Source organism: Miscanthus floridulus, chromosome 1 (genome assembly GCF_019320115.1).
Source record: "Miscanthus floridulus cultivar M001 chromosome 1, ASM1932011v1, whole genome shotgun sequence".
NCBI lineage: Eukaryota > Viridiplantae > Streptophyta > Magnoliopsida > Poales > Poaceae > Miscanthus > Miscanthus floridulus.
This window is the reverse complement of record NC_089580.1, coordinates 60,847,234-60,869,151: the sequence shown is the minus strand read 5'-3', so window position 1 is coordinate 60,869,151 and position 21,918 is coordinate 60,847,234. Positions and strand designations below refer to the sequence as shown.

General features: G+C 53.8%; 2 protein-coding genes across 2 annotated transcripts; one reads left to right on the top strand and one right to left on the bottom strand.

The window, feature by feature from the left end:
- The first annotated feature begins 232 nt into the window (after positions 1-232).
- Positions 233-1,529, top strand: LOC136457608 (uncharacterized). Its single transcript, XM_066457640.1, has 3 exons — positions 233-307; positions 393-580; positions 1,091-1,529. The coding sequence occupies exons 1-3, from the start codon at positions 233-235 to the stop codon at positions 1,527-1,529; spliced, it is 702 nt and encodes a 233-aa protein (XP_066313737.1).
- Positions 1,530-15,122: 13,593 nt separating this feature from the next.
- On the bottom strand, positions 15,123-20,640 carry LOC136529540 (cytokinin dehydrogenase 3-like). Its single transcript, XM_066522645.1, has 5 exons — positions 19,039-20,640; positions 18,761-18,888; positions 18,347-18,607; positions 18,006-18,268; positions 15,123-15,752 (listed from the first exon to the last, which is right to left on the bottom strand). Exons 1-5 carry the CDS (start codon positions 19,613-19,615, stop codon positions 15,398-15,400), a joined length of 1,584 nt encoding a protein of 527 aa, XP_066378742.1. The 5' UTR covers positions 19,616-20,640; the 3' UTR covers positions 15,123-15,397.
- Between the last annotated feature and the right edge of the window lie 1,278 nt (positions 20,641-21,918).

Here is a 21,918-nt window from a genome sequence, read left to right as displayed (position 1 = left end):
CCCGAAGGTCGACCAGCCCAAGCTAGAGCCGCTCCTGGAGGGGCTGGCGAGGATGCGGGGCCATGGCCTTACCATAGCTGTGGTCGTGGCCGCCTTCCACCGCCGGAGGGTGCTGCCGCTGATGGCTCAGCGGTGGCGGCTGTTCGAGATGAAGCCAGGTGAGCCCATTGAGGGCACCCGAATGTCCTCCTCCACCCTCTCCAACGAGGAAATTCTTCGTCGGGTGGGGGAGATGGTAGATGCGAAGTTGAGGGGCGGCAACTTGACCCCCTTTGCGATGCGACCGTCACGGGGGTTCCTTTTGCTGGTAAGTCGAGTGCTGCTGTAGCCTCTGAGCCTCCTCAATCTCCCCTTATCCCTTGTTTCCTTATGCGCGTTTGTCGTTCCTTCAGGGGATGAGGGACGTGCGCTCCTCTCCACCGCCCGTTCCCGAGGATGTGGGGTGGTGGGCAATCAATCACGCACACGCCGATGCGCAGAAGAAGCGAAAGGATGCTAAGGCGGCGAAGCGCACGAAGCACATCCTCGCGCGCGAGGAATTGGATAAGCGCCACCGTCAGCAACGGAAGGATGGTCTCCTGTTGGAGGAATCCCCGTCGACGTTGTTGTCGACGGAGGCCTCGGACAGGAACGACAAGGGCGAGGGAGGGCGAGGTCCCCTAGACCACCTTCCTGATGTCGTGGAGGTGGCGCCCGGGGCATCGGCAAGCAGCCCGGCACCCCCGGGAAGGGGAGGAGAAACGGACCCGGGGCCGGTGGTTTCCCGCTCCGGGGCCAAGGCCGACATGCCCAAGGCGCGGGCGTTAGGCAAACGCGCCATCAGCCCAGTAGGCTCGGCGGCCGTGGCGGTGGAGGCGACGCCACCGCCCCCGTAGAGGACCGAAGGGGTGCCGAGGTCCGCTGAGGACCGACCGGCACCGATGGATACGGATGTGACGCCACTGCCGCCGCCTCCGCCATTGCGGATGAGGTTTGCTGTGGTGAAGCGGGGGCCGCCCCATTCAAAGTAAGTGTATTTTTGGCAGGGTCATAGTGTCTTCCGTTCGCTTTTTTGGTCTCGCGCTGACCCTGTAGGTTAATTTTTCTTTAGTCGGAAGCGGCCTGCGGACGACCTCCCCTTGGCGCCCCTTAAGGCTCTTAAGGCGAGCCTCAGCTCCTCCGCCCATTGGGTGGTGGAGGCACAAGCCGCCATCCAACGCGGCGCGGCATCGGCGAGGGTCGACCCAAAGGGACCGGCCGCCCAAGGAGGGGTCGCCGAGGCAGCCCCTACACAGTCAGATGGGGCCGTCATGCCCTTTGTTGCCGAGGCTTCTGGGGCCTCCAAGGCTGAGGCGATGGAGGCCACAGCGCCCACGACCACCGAGACCACAGTGGCCGCGGTCAGTGTCTCTGCGTCCGCCGAGGCCACGATGGCGGAGGTCGGAGCCCCCGGGACCGCCGAGGCCGTGATTGCAGAGGCCGGAGCCCCTGAGGTCACCAAGGCCATCGTGATGGCGGCGAGGCCGTCTGTGCAGGAGGCGGGGATGTAGGCGGCGAAGGCCTCAGTCGTGCCCTTGGTTCAGGGCCCGCCGTTGTTGTGGGAGAGCGCCCGGGAGATGGAGGTCTATCCGATTTCTTCCGACGATACTTCCCAGGCGCGAGAGGTGGTTGACACCGGGGAGACCGATGCCGTGGAGCAGCCGGCGCCGCTCTTAGATGAGGGAAGCTCGGCCCTCGTGTGGGTGCGACCCGAGCCTCACGGGTGGGATCACCCACAGGTACTATGGCGGAGCTAGGACGACCCTGAGGGGGAGCCTCTATTCGCCCTCGAGGACGCGGTTGAGGGCGGGCGCTGGAGCACCTTCGAGCAGTACTGCGAGCTGGCGGAGCAATCGCTATGGACGGCGCTGTCCGTGGTGGCCGACGAACTGCCCGGAGTCGCCTAGGTTCGTGTTTTCCTTTCTCGCGTGATGTTGTTCTTTTCTTGGTTTTGTCGCAATCGACGACCTCTGTTCTGCCTCCTCAGGAGCTCGAGACATGGTCCCTCGGGAAGTCGATCTTTCTCCGGTGAGAGAGGGGAATCTAGGACCAGCTTCAGCGGTAGAGGGGCCTTCTTGTCGATGCTAACGAGCTTCTGTTGGCACAAAGCGCGGAGGTGGAGGACCTTCGCCTTCGCTGTGCCAACGCGAAGGTCGAGGCAGCTGCAGCCCAGACGCAGCTCGCCCCCTTGGCGGCGCGGGTCAAGGAGCTAGAGGAGGAGCTTACCCGCGCCATCAGCGATCGGGATGCCTTCAGGTCCTAGGCCGAAGAAGCGATGGCCTCGGGCAAAGCCCTCACCGGGCAGCTGGGGGCAGAGGAGAGTGTGCACCGGCTGACCAAAGGCGCTCTAAACGAGGCCCTTGCTGCGGTTGAGGCCTCGCAAATCGAGGCTGTGGTTTTGAGGGGGACGGTCGAGGGTGAGTTCCAGTCCCCCTTGTTTTGTTTCCTTCTCCTTATGTTCGCTCCCTAACTTCCTTGTATGCCACAGAGCTGGGGAGTGAAGCTTCCAGGGCGGTCGAGGCCTCTCGGGTCGAGGCCTAGCGGTTGAAGGAGAAAGCCGAGGCCTGTCAGGCCGAGACCCGACGCTGGGAGCAGAAGGCCAAGGGTGAGTTCCATGGGCTTCTGTCCCTAACTTAGGTTGTTTTTTCTCTGGCTCGACCTCATTCCATTTCCCGTGGTGCAGAGTCAGAGGCGGAGTTCGCTTGGGCCGCTGAGGCTTCCAGCGCGGTGCAGACAGTGCTCGACACCGAGATTAAGGAGCACGAGGCGCTGAAACATGCCGCCCTTTCTACCTGCGAGGCCTTGGAGGTCGAGGGGGTTCAGTCAGGCAGCTCCCTTGGGAGTCACTTGATTGCGCTGAGTAGCCAGATGCGCGAGCGACTCCGAGGGGCACTGCACACAGGTGTCAAGCGGGCGATGGCCGTCATCTCCTCTCACTACCTTGGCGTCGACCTCCTGGCCATCAGTGATGGCTATGTTCTGCCTGATGATGACGAGGAGGCCAACGCGGTGGTCGCGAAGCTGATGGAGGCGGCGGAAGGCCCTGGCACGGCGCTGGCAACGCTCTTCGAAGAGGAGGTGGTTCCTCCCCTACCATCTGCCGGTGCTGAAGGCCCCGAGCCTTAATCTGGGCCCCGGGGGCTATGTAAAGATAAAATAGGGGTTATTTCTATATCATAACGTTTGTGGCCGTCGAGGCCTCTATTTCTGAAGTATTTGTATTTCCTAGTTGTTTTTCTCATGTTTCCGAGCCTTTGTCCTCTGTTGCTTCTGATCAGATTTCGTTTGCAAAACACCCCTTTGGGGCCTAAGCCGTCCCTTGAGCGAGAGGTAGTGAGGGAGTGCCGTAGCCCGGGGGCGTAGGCCGTCTCGCGACTCTACTGGCCTCTTGCTTAGGGAACAGACCTTGGTTCGAGGAGTCTTTACAAATGATTCATTAGAGCCTGCTAGAGTTTGGGCGTAGGAATTTTTGCGACAAACAACTGAAGAATGGTGCGTGGGACCTAGGGGGGATTCCCCCATCTAGCCCCCGAGGGAGGCTTGGTTCTACCGAGGCAGAGCCGAGTCTCCCTTGTCGTGTTTATTGTCCTGCCGAGACCTACGATGGGCTCGGGGGGTTTCTCGAAAAATAAGACCAACTAAAGAACGCTTTTTAATTGTATTTCGAGAAACGACATATACAATGCTTGGAAATTTAGGGATAAAAGCGACATAGCTGTTCTATGTTCCAAGCGTTGGTGAAGATTTCGCCCTTCTCGTTGGCCAGCTTGTAGGTCCCGAGCTTCAGTACTTGGGCGATGATGTACGGTCCTTCCCATGGCGGGGTCAGCTTGTGGCGACCCTTGTTGCTCTGTGCTAGCCTCAACACCAGGTCGTCTACCTTCAAGTCTCGGCCTTGGACGCGTCGAGCCTGATAGCGCCGCAGGCTCTGCTGGTACTTGGCTGAGTGTAGTAGCATGACGTCTCGGGCTTCCTCTAGCTGATCAAGGGCGTCCTCTCGGGTGGTGCGGTTACTTTGTTCGTTATAGGCTTGCAGCCTCGGGGAACCATATTCTAGGTCGGTGGGGAGGATGGCCTCGGCCCCATAGACAAGGAAGAAAGGCGTGAATTCCGTGGCTCGGCTTGGAGTATTCCTTAGGCTCCAGATGACCGACGGGAGTTCAGCGAGCCATTTCTTGCCAAACTTTTTCAACCGGTTGTGAATCCTTAGCTTGAGGCCTTGTAGGATCATGCCGTTGGCACGCTCTACTTGGCCATTGGTCCTTGGGTGTCCTACGGCCGACCAGGGCACACGGATGTGGTGGTCGTCGCAAAACGTCAGGAACTTTTTGCCGGTGAACTGCGTCCCATTGTCGGTGATGATGGTGTTGGGGACCCCAAACCTGTGGATAATGTCAGTGAAGAATAGCACCGCCTGCTTGGATTTGATTCGATTGATCGGACGAGCCTTAATCCATTTGGAGAACTTGTCGATTGATACCAGTAGATGGGTGTAGCCCCCGGGGGCCTTTTGTAGAGGCCCGACCATGTCGAGCCCCCACACGGTGAACGGCCATGTGATGGGGATGGTTTGAAGGGCCAGGGCCGGGAGATGCGTCTGTCGAGCATAGTACTAGCATCCTTTGCAGGAGCGTACTAGCTTGGTAGCGTCGACGACCGCCGTCGGCTAGTAGAACCCTTGGTGGAAAGCGTTCCCTATGAGCGTCTGAGGCGCCGCATGGTGCCCGCAGGCGCCTGCGTGTAAGTCCCAAAGCAGGGCTTGGCCCGCCTCGACACTGATACAACATTGGAGGACACCTGAGGGACTTCACCTATACAATTCATCATTGTAGAGGGCGTAGGTCTTGGCTCGGCGCACGAGCCATCGTGCTTCGGTTCTGTCGTCAGGAAGCTCCCCCCGATCAAGCCAATCGAGGAACGGGACTCGCCAATCCGCGTCCTGATCAGTCTGCGGAGGCTCGGTGTTGACTTCCATGACCTCAGGCTCGATCGAGGGGGTCTCGCCAGCAGAGGGGGCGTCGGGCTTTGCCATGGGTTCCACAGGTGGGCCCTCCTCTGTTGTCGAGGTGCAGCCGATGGAAGGTTTGTGGAGGTCTCTGGCGAAGACGTTTGGGGGGACCGGGGCTCATGCCGAGGCCATCTTTACCAGCTCATCGGCGGCCTCGTTGTACTTCCGTGCGACGTGATTTAGTTCGAGACCGTTGAACTTGTCTTCTAGGCGTCGTACCATCTTGCAGTAAGCCTCCATTTTGGGGTCGAGGCAGTTTGACTCCTTCATCACTTGATCTATGACGAGCCGTGAGTCGCCTCGGACGTCGAGGCGCCGTGCCCCAAGCTCGATGACGACTTGCAAGCCATTGATGAGGGCCTCGTATTCGGCCACGTTGTTGGAGGCGGTGAAGTGGAGCCGCACCATGTAGCACATGTGTACTCCAAGGGGCGAAATGAAGAGCAGGCCCGCGCCTACCCCGGTCTTCATCAGGGATCTGTCGAAGTACAGGGTCCAGCACTCCGTCTAAATTTGAGCAGGTGGCAGTTGGGTATCTGTCCATTCAGCCACGAAATCGGCCAAGACCTAAGACTTGATCACTTTTCGAGGCGTAAAGGTCAAGGTTTCCCCCATAAGCTCGGCAGCCCACTTGGCTATCCTGCCCAAGGCCTCCCGGTTATGAACTATCTCGCCTAGGGGGAAGGATGATACCACAGTCACTGGGTGCGACTCGAAGTAGTGGCGCAGTTTGCGTCGGGCCAGGACCACGGCGTAGACCAGCTTTTGGATGTGGGGGTAGCATGCTTTGGTCTCAGAGAGCACCTCGCTAATGAAATAAACAGGTCGTTGGGTGGGCAGAGTATGCCCTTCTTCCTGCCTCTCTACCACTACAGCAGCGCTGACCACTTGGGTCATTGCGGCGATGTAGAGTAAGAGGGCCTCATCCATGGCCGGGGGTATCAGGACGGGAGGATTGGTGAGCAGCCTCTTGAGTTTGTCGAGGGCTTTCTCGGCCTCGGGGGTCCAAGAAAAATGCTCGGACTTTCTCAAGAGTCGGTACAGAGGCAAACCTTTTTCGCCGAGGCGCGAGATGAAGCGGCTCAGGGCCGCAAGGCATCCCATGACCCTCTGCACTCCCTTGAGGTCTCTGATTGGTCCCATGCTGGTTATGGCCGAGACCTTCTCTGGGTTGGCTTCAATGCCGCATTCCATGACTATGAATCCCAAGAGCATGCCTTGGGGGACCCCGAACACACACTTCTCGGGATTGAGCTTGATGCCCTTCTCTCTAAGGCATTTGAAGGTTATCCTTAAGTTGTCGACGAGACCCTTGGCCTTTCTGGTCTTGACCACGATGTCGTCTACGTAGGCCTCGACAGTCCACCCAATGTTGTCGCCAAAGAACTGGGTCATGCATCATTGGTACGTGGCACCTGCGTTTCTGAGGCCAAAGGGCATCGTCACGTAGCAGTACATGCCGAATGGTGTGATGAAAGAAGTCACGAGCTGGTCGGACTCTTTCATCTTGATCTGATGGTAACCAGAATACGCATCGAGGAAAGACAAGGTCTTGCACCCTACGGTGGAATCAACGATTTGATCGATTCAAGGTAATGGGAAGGGGACCTTTGGACAGGCTTTGTTCAAACCGGTGTAGTCTACGCACATCTTCCATTTCCCATTTTTCTTCTTGACCAACATGGGGTTAGCCAACCATTCTGGTTGGGACACTTCCTTGATGAACCCGACCACCAAGAGTTTCTGTATCTCCTCACCGATGGCCCTATGCTTTTCTTTGTCGAAGCGGTGTAGGCGTTACCTCGCCGGTATAGATCTAGCCCGGATGTCCAGGGCATGCTCGGCGACCTCCCTTGGTATGCCCGGCATGTCCGAGGGACTCCATGCGAATATGTCGGCGTTCGCATGGAGAAAGTCGACGAGCACGGCTTCCTATTTGATGTCGAGGGTGGCGCTGATCCTCAGCGCTCGGTCATCGGGGCAGGCGGGGTCGATCGGGATGAGTTTGATGGTTTCAGTAGGCTCGAATGCCCCCGCGTGACGCTTGGAGTCAGGCACCTCACCACTGAGTTGGTCGAGGTGGGCGATGAGGGTCTCGGCCTCTACAAGAGCCTCGGCGTACTCGATGCATTCGACGTCGTAGTCGTATGCATGTTCGTACGTGGACTCAATCGTGATGACACCACTAGGGCCTGGCATCTTGAGCTTGAGGTAGGTATAGTTGGGCACTGCCATGAACTTGGCGTAGCATGGCCGCTCTAGAATGGCGTGGTAGGCTCCCCCGAACCTGACTACCTCGAAGGTGAGGACTTCCTTGCGGTAGTTGGAGGGGGTGTCGAAGCAGACAGGAAGGTCGATGCGCGCGAGGGGTCGCGTGCGTTTCCCTGGCACGATGCCGTGGAAGTGTGCGACATCGCCTCGGAGCCTCAACCGGTCGATCTCCAAGAGCTCCAGGGTGTTGGCGTAGAGGATGTTGAGGCCGCTGCCTCCGTCCATCAACACCTTGGAGAGTCGGGTGTTGCCGATGATCGGGTCGATGACCAGTGGGTACTGCCCAAGATTCGGAATATGGTCAGGGTGGTCATCTCGATCGAAGGTGATCGCCTCTCAAGACCAGTCAAGGTACTGGAGGGTGGCCACCTTGACCAAGAAGACATCTCGGTGTTCCCTCTTGCGCTGCCGCGCCGTAAGGCATGCCGAGGGCCCACCGAAGATCATGAAGGCATTGCGTACCTCGGGGAACCCGTCATCCTTGCCTTTGTCCCGGTCGCCGGCACCCTTCTGCTTGGTGTCATTGTCGGGGAGCCCGAGCCTGGCGTAGTAGCGCCGCAGCATGGTGCAATCCTCGAGAGCGTGCTTGACCGGGCTCTGGTGGTAAGGGCAGGGTTTCTTGAGCATGTCGTCGAAGGGCCTAGGGCCTTTGAAGCCTCAGGGATTCTTGCGCTCTGTGGCCATGACCAGATCAGCCTCCAGGACCTCCTGCTTCCCCAGGCGCCCCTTTTTCTTTCTCTTGGGGAGGTGGGAGGCTGAGGCCTTGGGGGCCTTGTCCCTCTGCTTACCCTTGGTGTCGGTGTCAGGGAAGATGGCTCCGACAGCCTCTTCACCTGAGGTGAAGCTGGTGGTGATGTTGAGGAGCGCGACAGCAGAGCGTGGCACATTGCGACCTAACTCTCGGACCAAGTCCCGACAAGTGGTGCCGGAGAGGAAAGCTTGGACGATCTTTGAATCGCCGACGCTGGGCAACTCGGTGCACTGTTTGGAGAAGCGCCGGATGAAGTCTTGGAGAGACTCGTCCGGCTTCTAGCGACAATTCTTAAGATCCTAGGAGTTCCTAGGGCGCACGTATGTGCCCTGGAAGTTCCCGATGAAGATCCTAACCAAGTCGCGCCAGTCATGGATTTGCGAGGGAGGAAGGTGCTCGAGCTAGGCTCTCGCCGAGTTCGACAGGAGCAAGGGGAGATTGCGGATGATGAGCAGGTCATCATCCGTGCCACCTAGCTAGCAGGCTAGGCGGTAATCGGCAAGCCAGAGTTCCGGGTTGGTCTCGCCGCTGTACTTCGTGAGATTGGCCGGCTGTCGGAACCGGGCGGGGAAAGGAGCAGCGCGGATGGCCCTGCTGAAGGCCCGAGGGCCTAGCAGTTCAGGGGAAGGACTGCGGTCCTCCCCGCTGTCGTAGCGACCGCCTCGGTGTGGGTGGTAGCCCCGAGCGGGGCCCTCGTTGTCGTGGTGTCATCGCCTATTGACCACCTCATGGTCTCCCTGCACCTCGCGTCGATTGCCGAGGCGGTCTAGAAGCACGGGGACCCTGTGGGCTATTGGCACCCGGTCGGGCTTGGGATGAGCCGGGGCTTCCCTATCCTACCGAGGCGGTGCCATGGGAAGGTTCGAGGCACCCCCGTGCCGTCGGGAGGTGGAACTCTCGGCCTGCTGAACCACAGCGGTCTCTAGGAGATCACGGAGCTCACCGCAGACCCACCGCCCCTCCGTGGTAGAAGGCTCGGGCATTGCGCGGACCAGCATTGCCGCAGCCGTGACGTTCTGGCTGGCGTGGTTGAAGACTAGGGGTTGCTCACTCCCTTCATCGTCATGGATGCGGTGATGCACATTGCGGGCCCTCCATCGGGCTCCCCCACCTTCGCCGCGGCTTCACTGTTCTTGTTCAAGAGAGTCTCGAAGCTGCTGCAGAAGGAGTTGGTCTTGTTCGACCTTGGCCTAGAGCTCACGGAGGTGCTCTAGGTCTGGGCGCTGAGGTCGTGCAAGAGCGATGTTCTCATTTCGTGCGGTTGGTAGGACATTGCGTGGGGGCATGGCGGCGCCCGCCCCTAGATGAAGCGGGGAATGGCTACCTGCCCCCTCATCCTCTTCGCCGGCCCTCGGCATCCCGAGCCCGACGTGAAAACACTCACGAGTGGGGTCATAAGTGCCTTCGTCGTCGGAGTCGGAGTAGCCGAGGCAGTAGTCGCTTGTGGCCAAGAACTAGCGCAAAGCCTCAGGGTCGTGGAGCCTGGAGAAATCTGCTCTGGGCCATGCCTCGTCCTCATCCGAGGAGTCGGCGTGGGTGCTTAGGTGAAGAGCAAAGCGCTGGCGACGTTCCAAGGGATCCTCATGAGCGGCAGTGTAATCGTAGGCATAAGAGGCGGCGGCATTTCTCAACCCAAAGGGGTATGGGGATGGTGCCGTTGCCAGATTCTACTCCGCTGGGGTCGGTTCTTCAGGGAGTGGTGGAGCGGAGCTTGATGACTGGGCATCGCCGCGTGTCACCGGCGATTTTCCTTTGTCCAAGCTCAGGCCAGACAGGTCCCCAACCAGGGACCCTGTTCCAACAGCTAGTCGTAGGATATCGGCAGGGAGTGGTGTGCCGCCCCGGGTTCGCGTAGCATTGGGGTGGCCTTGCTCGCGTCGTGCCTGGCGAGCGCGGCGAGAGCGGCTGCCCGGGCGCCGCCTACGCATGGGCTGTCGGTGCGTAAGTTCATCGTCGGACGGTGGGGCTCGAGGTGTGAGGAGTACCATGTCGTACTCATGCCCTAGAGACATGAACTCTAGGCTCTCGAACCAAACTACGGTGCCGAGACGCAATGGTCGTACGGGGTCTGCCATCCAGAACCTGCTGGGATGACGAAACTAACATGCAGACGCCCCCTACCTGGCGCGCCAACTGTCAGTGTTTCGGACCGGGGGGTCCTCAACCGACTAGTGAATTTTGTTCTACGTGCTCCCGATTCTGGATGGTGATGCAAAGAGACACAAGATTTATACTGGTTCGGGCAATCGGTGCCCTACGTCCAGTCTGAGAGATCGAACTTATATTCCTTGCACCGAAGTGCTCGTAGTAGGGGGTTACAAGCTAAGGGAGAGAAGGAACTAGTCCCAGGTCTCAGCAGGGTGTCGTGTGGGCCATCTGAGACGTTGCTCTCAAGCGGCTGGAATGTGTGCGTGTGTGTTACCAAGTGTCCTCCCTCCCCCCTAAGTGGCCCAAGTCCTCTCCTTTTATAGTTGAAGGGCGGACAAGGACAATACATATATTACTATGCGGCGTCGTGCCAATAGGGGTGGCACGTCCGAGCCCTGTGGCCGGTTCCTATGGCGGCGTGGTTGTAGGAGTGGTCCGTCCTTGGAGTACTGGGGCGGCGTGGTTGTCCCATCAGATCCTGTGCGTCGTGGGAGCCCCGGGAATGCCTCGGAGTGGATGCGGTGGTGAGCGTGCAAGCCACTGTGGACAGACTGTGCGTGAGGCCAAGACTTGGTCGGTGCCGAGGCTTGCACTGCAGTGGGGGGGGGGTCTCGGTAGGCATGAACCCCAAGATCGCCGAGGCCCTGGTGTACAGTGCCGAGGCTTTGTGCGGGCGGCTGATTGTGGGTACAGCGTTAGGACACAGTGGCCGGTAATCCCCGTCGTACCCTGTCCTAGCCGGTATGGCGCTGATCGTGGACACAGTGTTAGGACACAGTGGCCAGTAATCCCCGCCGTGCCCTGTCCCGGCCGGTATGGCGCTGATGCGACCTCGGGTCGCGTCGCCCATTCTGTGGCGTTGAGGCACTGTCCGGCTGAGATTGCGGGAGTGGTTGAAAGTATTAATGAGACGTGACGCGCTGTTGGGGGGGGTCGGCCGAGGCGGGGGGCGACGGGCTGCGGACGAGCCGGCCTCGAGCGGTACGGAGAATGAGGCCTCGCGCGAGACGGAGATCAGGCTCTTTGCCGAGGCCTCACGCGAGAGGCCTCGCACGATACGGAGAATGCACCTTCTGCCGAGGCCTTCTGTGGAGAGCCTCGGGCGAGGCGGAGACGGCGTTCCCTGCCGAGGCTTTCTCCGGAGAGCCTCGGGCGAAGCGGAGTTTGCGTCAGGATGCCGAGACCTCCTGCTCGAGGCTCAAGGCAAGGAGGAGGACCCAGTGGACTCGGTCGTGGTGGGTGAGGGGCCCACAACTTGCCTTCTAGTTTTTATTTATTAGATGGGACTCTAGCGACCCTTTTGATGTTTGCTTGGGGTACCCCGTTCTAAGGTACCCGATAGCTCTCTTATCAAGTTTTGGACCCTTATCCCTCAAGGATTGATGGGAAAATCGATGGACTTGCTTGGGGGCTTGAGGTCAAAAATGGAGTGAGAGAGAGAGAGCTCCTGCTCTGTTTTGAGTGTGCTGAAGTGAAAAAGAATGGAGCAGGTTGGTTCATTTTCGTTGGGAAAGAAATGAAAAGGTATATATACCCCCTAGGCTCCAACGATCACTTAAATCGCAGATAGCCGTTAAGGAGAAAAAAAGGTATATATACCGCCAGCCCCCAACCAAGAGGCCGGGCGAGACGAGACCGCCACCGAAGGGTCGGGCGAGACGGAGCCTACGACCTTAGGGTCGGACGACACGAAGCCCGCGACCAACGGGTCAGGTGAGTCGGAGCCTGCAACCTTGGGGTCGGGCGAGACAGAGCCCACGACCAAGGGTCAGGCGAGACGGAGCCCGCGACATTGAGGTCGGGCAAGACGGAGCCCGTACCCAAGGGGTCGGGCGTACCGGAGCCCGCACCCAAGGGGTCGGGCGAGTCGAAGCTCGCACCCCACAAGACAGTAAGGATAATAGTGAAGTGTAGACTGTCTTGGCTGTGAATCTGAGGATGCATGTGGTTGTCTGAGCACTTGGTAGCACAGATTAGCTTAAGCATTGTGCCCCCTTTATAGTACGGCTTTTCCTATACTCAAATTAAATATATAAAAGAATTTAAACATCCTTTGAGTTTGAAGCCATCTATATTTGTAGTTGGGGTTTTCCTCCGTTTCGTGTAGCGTCCTTGAATATAAATTCCCTGCTTGTCATCTCGATAAATCTCATTAGTTCTCTAATTGCGAGGTCATTATCATTGAAACCCATAATTAAGGCTTGATTGTACTTTCATAAAGTAGCAGTAGTAAAAAAAAACGTTAAGACTATTAAATGCTACTAGGTGATGGACGATGGAAAGGTTGGGGAGTTGGGATTCGTAACCTTCGGAGGAGAAGGAATTTTGGGGGTGTTTTTTGTATGTACCGAGGTGCCACGTGTTGATCTGTCATGGATCCATTCGCGATCATTATGTTTTTTTAGTGTGAGCGACGAAGCAGTTCCAACCAGATTATACTTTCTATATCTATATAGTTTATTTTCAGACAGAGTTATGTGTCACATTTTCATGGTGCATATTTTTTTTAAAAAAAAAACAAAGGAAATAGGAAAGAATTACGAGACCCATGCATCTGCTTCCTTGCATTAGAATATCGAGAACTTCAAACGCTGCCTGAAACAGGAAGTAAACGAGGGACAACGCACTATATAGGCAGAAAGCCAGGAACTCCATCCCACGCGGATATCTATTTTTATGGTCGTATATAAACAAACAAACCTAAATCTTCACTCCACTGGTGTGTGATCTCTGTTTGCGTTTTTCCCCCCTTTTTGCGGAAGATGATGGTGTGCCAATGCAAGGACTTTCAGAGGTCCAGAAGGCAATCATGCATACGATGGGTGCTCCAGAAAAAGGGAAACATGCATGTACAATTCCAGCACATGCATTTTATTAGCTAACGGAAACATGGGAACATGGATGTCAAGCTCATTGTGGATCCAGCACCCATCCATATCATCCTGGATTACATTCTGATTTTAAGGACCAGGCTAGCCGTAGTAGGGCTGGCTGGCTAGTAGGCACAGATCATGTTGTCACCACTTCTCCAAAAGAAGATGACTTGCACAAAGCGATGCATCAACCGCAACGTGTTTGGCAGGGTCTTTTTAGGGCTCTGGCTCCTGCACCTTGTATTGTACGTAGCTGTTTTTTTTGTCTCTGATAAAATGAAGGTGAAGCTAAAAGAAGTCATGATTTGTGGCTTCTTTAGCCCGGGCTCCTACGATACTGTAGCACGAAGCCGAAGCCCAAAAAAGCCCAACCAAACGGGACCTAAGGAATTTATGAGCGGGACCTTGGAATGGAACACGAAAGTAAGAACGACAATAATAACACTACCAATAATGGCCATATAGAACAAGGAATACATAGATCAAACAGAATCAGTATCTCTATTCCCTAATAAAGCCTGCGCTTAGGCAGTTGAAGCCAGAAGCCCAGACCACTCTCGCCCCCGCGTCGCTCCCCCATGCGGGCGACACGGGCGGCCGCTCCCTCCCAAGCCCTAACAGCTGCCCCTTCCCTCCCCTCCCCCTGCCACGCCGCCGCCGAAGCTGGCCGCTGGCATGGCCACGCGGCTCGCCGGGATGGCGGTGGTGGGGCTCCTCCTCTCCTCGCGATTTGGTGGCACAGGTGACAGCGAGCCGGCGGCTCTCCTCCCACATGGGCTGCGTGGAGCCTGGCAGGGGCGTCCGCCGCGGCTGTTCGCGGCGCCGACTGGTGTCCGGCTGGTGCGTGGGGACGGCGGCGGATCCCCTTCTCCCTTGCCCATCCCTTCCTCCAGACTTGGTGGCGGTGGCGTTGGCCCGGATCGATGGATCGAGTCCTGGGCGGCTGGATCCGGTGTCCACGCGGCCAGATTTGGAGCTCCGACGCCTGGATACGGCACTCTCTCAGAGGGCTGGCGAGGGCAGTGGCTGGCCAAGGCGGAGGCGGCGGCGACAGCAAAGGGTGTCGGCATCGGTGCTCTACTGCCGGTTCTGACGCCACTGGGCAGGGGGCGGAGCCCACGGGGGTGGGGCACGTGTCTGGTGGTGGCTGACGTCGGGTCGCAGCGTCGGCAGAACGTGCCAAGAGCCGGCGACAGCGGGTGACTGAGGCGTTGGTCGTGCGGCGGTGTTTCGCGAGTAGCAGAGTCAGGTCCGGCTCCACGTTGCCCGCCCGGAGGGGGTGACGGCCGACGCAGCTGTGTGGCTGCTGCATGCAACCGGCGCGTCGAGGCCCCTCTAAAGCGGTAGGTCAACGGCGAAGGCAGTGATGGATGGCAAGGGGCCTTGCTTCTTGCCCCGACGTTCGTGCTAGAGGACTCCGTGGGCGAAAGCCTAGCGATGGCGACACCTGTGGGTGCCGCTTTCTCTGTTGGGGGCGTTGTGTATCCCTTCTAGCACTATCATCCAAGGGTGAAAGCCCGGTCCACTTTGACATGCGACGGTGGCACCATCGGCGTCGCTACCTTCCTGAAGGCGTCGCGTTTGGATTTCGTCGTGGCCTCAATGTCTCCTCGGTGATTATTCTTCGCTTCTTGGCGCCTCGATGACGCGTGGAGGCGGGTCTTGCTACGAGAAGTCGAAGCTGCTGCGTCAGGGACGTGGCTCGGCAACAATGACACGCGGCGAGCCCCCACCTTCATCGTAGGCTAGGGTCTGCTAGGGGTCGGCAAGCGCTGGAGGTGAGGCATGTGGCCGTGATTGGAAGTAGGAGCTGCTCTTTGCGGGGTGCTTGAGCTTGGCAACGATGATGGGTTGCGGCCGCTTGCTTCGGGCTCGTTGGTGGGTGGCTTGTGTGCGGACTGCCATAAGAAGTCAGAGCTGTTGGCGTCTTCAGCCATGCTCGGCAACGATGACTCATGGTAGTGTACCGTGTTAGTGCTCAGCTGCGTTGTGTGTTGATTAGCCTATCGGGTGCCTTTTTTGAAATCCCGTTGACTAGCCCTCTTATATATAAATTCTTTCGTCTTAATTGAACGGCATAGCTCCTGCCTTTATTTTTTTAAAAAAAAAGGCTGCGCTTCCTCCGCCTGTACAAAGTTCCAAAATTCCCAGTGACATTCACCACCGGGTCCTCCCAAAGTGCCCCACGACACGCCTCACAGAATAACCCAACAACCAAGAGAAGCAGAAAAAGAAAGAACAAGAGATCGCATCCTAGTCAGCTAGTAATCTATACTATATCATAATATCCCTTGCTGCTTACTGTATCGCCAGTTCGCATCCTGCCGGCTACATGCTAGCTCCCATACGCAGCTGGGTCCGAGGGAATATGCCTTGGCCGGGCCCCAGGATGCGTAGCGGGTCGAACCGGGCCTTGCGCTCCGCGAACCGCTCCCACCGCCGGCCGAAGTGCTGGTGCCAGCCGGCCCGGGTCGGGTGGTGACCCAGGTACTGCTTCGCGCCGAGGCGTGCTCCCGCGGTGTCGGCGATCCGGCGGTGGCGGCGGAGAAGCTCTTGAAGGCAGTGGTGGGAGCATCCATCTTCGGGCTCAGGGTTGGCGGAGCGGAGGATGCCAACCACGTACATCACCCGGTCTGTGGGCCCGGAAGAATCCGGTATCACCACTGACGTGTTGGTGTCCCACCTGTCCCAAGGATGAAGACAGCAACCATTTTTAAACCTTGATACAATAGAGTAGTAGAGTACTTATTAAGACCTACTAATGAGAAATCATGAATGAATTTAAAACAGGAGCAGAAAATCATATATGTAGCTGACATTTCTGCAGTTCAGTGTATTCTGACTCGAGAGACTTTTGTTTTAGTGGTTTCTAGAGGTCTCCGTTAGGCCTATAAACTATACTAGTCCAGTGCGGTGAACATGGATCTTTAGGTCACGACTCTGATCTTTTGTTAAAGCTCAATCAGTTCAGAGTTGACAATGGGATGCAATCTAGCACACATATATATTTAAACCCCTTTGGCATGCATGTAAACTATTCTAAATTTATTCGGAGGATATGAACTGGACATATATATATAACAAACGCTACCATCTGAGGTCAACGAATGAAATCATGTAACATTTGTTTCCCATACCCAACCACTGCCTTTAGAAATGTGAGCAACGTTTTGCATCTTCCCAATTGAATAACATGTGCTAAGTCAAATATAAGTTTATGATGTTCCATCTGTACACATGTAACTATTTATCGCGCAATGGAATAAGCAAACTTATTATCTTCACATATACAAATAATACGCACACAAAAAATACTTTTTAATATGGAAATAAAAAAATCAAGATTCCAAAGATGAGCTACTATGTTTATAATTTCCCTGTTGCTAGTTTGCTTACCATATAGTTCAAGGTTTCACTAAAAAAAAGATGCTACTGATTGAGTTCAGCTATAGTTTTAGTTGAATCATACAACGCTGATGACAGATGCGATTCTGTTTGAGGGACCACAAGTAAAAACATGATACAAATAACCATTCGTGGCAATCAACTAGTATGAAGTCACTGTAGCCGTGGACTTTGTAACAAAAATGTTGTGGACAGAACTCTCAAAAAAAAAAAGGTACCAAGCGGCAATAAACAGCTGCTCTCATATTCACGTTCTTGCGTGGGGTCTGTTCGCTTGGAGGAATTATGGAGGAATTTGGATGGTTTGAAGGAATTTTGAAGGAATTTGTGAGAGAAAAACACTGTTTCGGATGAAAAAAGAAGCGGATCAAGCCGGGTTTAAGGACACGCCAACGGAGTGGGAGTGAAGCAAAGGCTGCAGCATATCTGCTGCACTGAACTGCAAGCCTCTACTACAGCCACCCCACAAGAAGTTCGATTTCTTACAGCAAGAACAGAGTGGGACCAACAAAGGATTGCTGATGAACAGCTGCTTTAGATCTTAAGCGGGGCAGTCTTCATTTATGAAACTGTGTTCTCTTCATGAGAACTTTAGAACACCCTTAACAATAGAGCTAAACTACTACAACCTCTGTCTTAAAATAAATCATTTTCTCAAACTATCTTAAGTTTGATCAACTTTTAGAAAAGAGTAACATCGTTAATAATATCAAACAAATATATTATAAAAATGTATTTTATTTATACACCTGGTGATACTAATTTAGTGTCATAAACATTTATGCCTTTTTCTATACATTTATTTAAAATTCAGAATATTTTAACTTAAGGAAACTCTAGAACTTAATTTATTTTCGAACAGAGGTACTACCTGTTTGAGTGCCGATTCATTGCGTATCCCACGTGTAAGAATTTTTTTCATTCAATGTTTTTTGTTTTGTTGCTCACTCTCCCGGTCTCCGTCCTACTCCCAGCTTCTATATGACGTGGGTCCCATGAGCGCCTTTGGAAGCATGCAAGACAAGCTACAAATCACTCGGTAGCGTTTTACGTTTCAACTTTTGTATACACGCTCGCTCACCTCCACGTCACAGGTAAGCCGGTGACGTCGACACCCGTTGGCCCTGCTCTCAGCAGAGCTGAATACAGAAGGCAAATGATAAATGACCCATAGAGGTCTATACCATTGTCTATTGCTGGTCGTAGAAAAATACACCAACATGCTAAGCAAAACGGATTATCCCTAATGCATGATGAGCCCACACTGATCACTTTTCTCGCCACTGCATCATCTAAAATAGCCTGTTACTACAGCACAAGGAGGCAACTTGCTGGATAATGCAAAGAAATGCTTGTCCAACTTACTTCTTGGAAGCTAATGAAGTGAGCATGAAAGAGGGATTAATAAAACAGATACCTTTTTTTTCTTCCTTTGCAAATAATGCTTTCAGGAAAGCCGAAAGTAGGCGTATCTTCATGGATGCACTATATATAACTTTGTGTTATGGTTAAGAAGAGTGATACTACTTACTTGTCTCTGAGGAGTGGGTAGATGAGGATGAGGCCCTCAAAGCTGTCCGGCGAAATGTTGTCCATGAGCAAATCCCTGAAGTCAGCGACCCCGGCCTTTGGCACAAACATGTTGAGCCATGGGTGGTGTACCTCCCATAGCCCCACGCTCCTCAGGCTCATCTCCTCCATCCTGACCCGATTCAGGAAGTCGAAGTAGGACACCTCCACACTGTACAACTGGGACACCATGTGGCTCATCTGCCTTGAGATAACTTCCACAACCTGAAACAGATATGCATATTATATTAGTACAAAGCACCCCTAATAATTCTTGACTACCATTTTTGGAAGCTTACTTACATGGTGCACATTAGTGTTCTTGTGCTGGTAATCATGGACTGCAAACTCTATGCAGTAGTAGATCTTAGGGCTGTTCTTGGTGCCAAAATCTGGGTTGAAGTCCACGCTAGCAGGGAAGGCGATGGAGGAGCTGTGAAGGGATTGTTCATTCAAGACGATGAAACCTTCCACGTAGTCCACCAAATCCGGAATCGACACCAGCAACTCCTGGTCCCTGGTGAAGATGCTGAAATCATCATAGAAGGCCCTCACCCACGTCACCTATATATATTTATTCAAAAGTTGTTCAGTTATTATTATAGCAGACATCAGAGTCTTGACATACACAACTAATGCAATAATAGTAATAATACGTATGCCATACTAATTAACTAAGATGTACGGAACAGTTGTAAGACAAGGCAGGCAGCATACTTTCTGTGGAGCTTCCTGCAACAGGATCCTGGCCCTGGTTATGATGCCGAACTGGCCAAGGCCTCCCAGAACGGCATTGAACAGATCGGCGTCCTTGCTGGGTGAGCATTTCACAATCTCCCCTCGTCCTGTGAAACCCAGAGAGAGTAACAGGAAAAAAAAACTACTGCCCATCAGTTAAAAAGAGCTGAGGTTGGTCAAGAAAGACACAGCCAAAAAGGCAAAAACAAAATCTGATCCTTTTGTTTCATTCACCATGCATGTGTGATGTGTCTCACCTGTGACTACCTCCAGCTGTAGAACGTTGCTGATCTGAGGCCCGTGCTTAAATGTCTGCCCGCTGATCCCAGCATTGGACAGCGTTCCGCCAACGGTGAGATAGAGGTAGTCAGTCCATGACCTCGGAGCCAGCCCGAGCTTAAGGCTCTGCTCCAGGAGCTCTATCCACATAACCCCACCGCTCACATCGGCGTAGGAAACCTGTCCTTCTCCTCCTCTGTGGAATTCTATCTCGGCAGGCAAGGAGCGCATCTCCACCACAATGCCATCTAGAGCCTGAGCCTGCCCATGGATGGAGTGGCCTGCTCCCCTGGCTGCCACCGTGACCTTGCTCAGAGACGAGCCGGAGAGGAAGCTGAGAAGCATGGAGATGTCCCCTGACGACTGGGGCCTTAGCACTGCGGCTGGAGAGTGGAAGAGTATCCTGCCGAAATCGCTGGACGCGGTGGTGGTGGTGGTGGGGAGCAGGTTCAAGGGGCCGAAGTCCATGGGGCTTTGTATGAATTTGTATGGAGAGCAGAGGGAGAGGATGAGGATGAGCAGGCTGGCTCTAGTGCTGACCATGGCAACCTCCATGGAGATGGAGTGAGCAATTCCTGCAGCTGCTTCTCGCAGCAAGCAATACAGAGGGTGGTAAAAGCAGAGGGGATGCGTTTATTACCTTGTCTTGTCACCACAACGTGTAGGATTGTGATGGCGGTGGGAGGAGATCAGATGATCATATTGCTTTGATCTTGCCCTTTGGGCAAATGCCAGGGATGAAGAAGAATGAAGGCAGGGTTGAGGGATCTTAAAGGAGCAGGAGAAGGCACTCACTGATCAGCCGATGAGGTGGTGATTTGAGGTTTTAAAAGGGGTTTCATGTCATGAGGAGAGAAAAGGAAGCAAAAGACCAAAGACAGAAGCTGTCACATACCCAAAAAAAGGCCACCATGTGATCTTCAGCCCTCTCAGTCCCTCTCCCCTCGCCCCCTGTGACAAAGAATGCCTGAGGGCAGGGCAGAGCAGTGGAGGGCTCTTTCTCTCTCTCTCTTCTCTCTTCTGAAGTGAGAAGGGGAAGCTGTGACTCTGAAGCAGGCGAGCAGCTGAAACAACCGGCGCAATATAAATGGAGGTAGATAAAAGAGGACAAGCCTGAGGCTCCCTGTCCCTGCCAAAAGACAAGGGCAAATTTGCCCAGTTCACTTAATTGATAAGCCATGGCTGAAAGTACTGTTGGCTGATTTGTTGCGAGAGAAAAATACTGTTCGTTGGCTGAAAAAGTACGGCTTATAAGCCAAGCGAACACTGGTCACTGCACTCTCTTTTCTGTTTCGGAAGAGGAACTGTGCTCAAACACCTCCATGTGATCAGCCGTCTCACTCCTCTCACTATCAACTCTCAAGTATTGAGCTCAATGGACAAAAAAAAAAAAGGTTTAAGTATGCATTCAATAATATCCATTTATGACGTATCACACATATAAGAAATGAAAATGAAGCAAAATATCGTTCTCAGATTTATGAACCCGGGGAGCAAGAGGAAAGCAGAACCAACCATTTTTTTCGCTGCCCCGTTGCTCTAATCCATCTGAACAGTCTTTTAAGGAGAGCCTATACAATACTCCTGGGTCCTGGGTCCTGGGTCCTGTTGCACTTGACATCCATCACTAGCTGGGCACAATATGGCTCACTCTACATACCAAATCTTTTGCAGGGTTACTGTTGTGTAATACTGTTCAGAAGGCCCTAGACTCACTTATGATGATTGGCCACCACTTAAGGCCAAGGAGAAGGAGCCCATGGATTGTGTGGCTGGAAACCATGAGCTCGCATGCAACTAACAGGCAAGGGTGAGGACTGAGGACATACTCCATTTGTTTCAGGAAGGAAATCAGAGACCAAAAGATCTAAACGAAAACAAAGTCCCCCTTTTTTTTCTTTCTGAAGGGCACCGAGACAATTAACTAAGACCTACGTCTCGACTGATAATAAATATATTGGCATCTAGTTGTGCAGAAAACAAAAGAAGACACAAACTTTTGCTGACCTTAGAATGACACGGCAAAATTTTATCGGTGTCCGAACACTGTTTATCTAATACGGAGTATAATACTTCATCCATTTTAAATTATAAGATGTTTTGGCTTTTCTAGGTATATTCAGCGTGTTCGGCTCGACTTGTCTCAACTTGTTTCAGCTTATTCTCTCTCACAGAACACTATTGAATCAGCCAAAACCAACCGGAACAAACTAGTACACAGTAGTCTTGTGTACCAGCCGAACGAGCTTATTACTTTTACTATACATTTAGATTCTAGACATAGTGCATATCTAAATGTATAGTAAAACATATGTGTCTAAAAAAATCAAAATATCTTATAATTTAGAATAGAGAGAGTACCATTTTTACCCTCTTTGTATCAATAATAGGCTAGGTAATATTATATATTCATCATGCATAAAAATGAATGGAAAAAGTTCAAAATACTACCCTCAAGTATGGATTATGTCCGGATAACTACGGCGGGATATCGAGCCAGATCGGCTCGGTCCAGCTCGAGCTGGCTCGTTAGTATTACGAGCTAGAGGGGCAACTCAGCTCGGCTCGTCGAGCCGGCTCGTTTAGCTCGCGAGCTACTAAAAGAATAGGACACACACGTTTATAATGTTCATGCCATAATAATTTCAGAAGGTGACGTCCATCATTATGCAACCATATATGATTAATACATATCAGGTTCATCAAAAGTATCAATCATATAACATAGCTGATTCATCCATGATCCATGCAGTTTCAGCATACTTACTAGTTGTTTGCCACCACAGACTTTGGAAAGTCCACAAATTCAATATCAGCATCATCATCTTCTCCCAAGAAAATAATCCATAAATCAACAT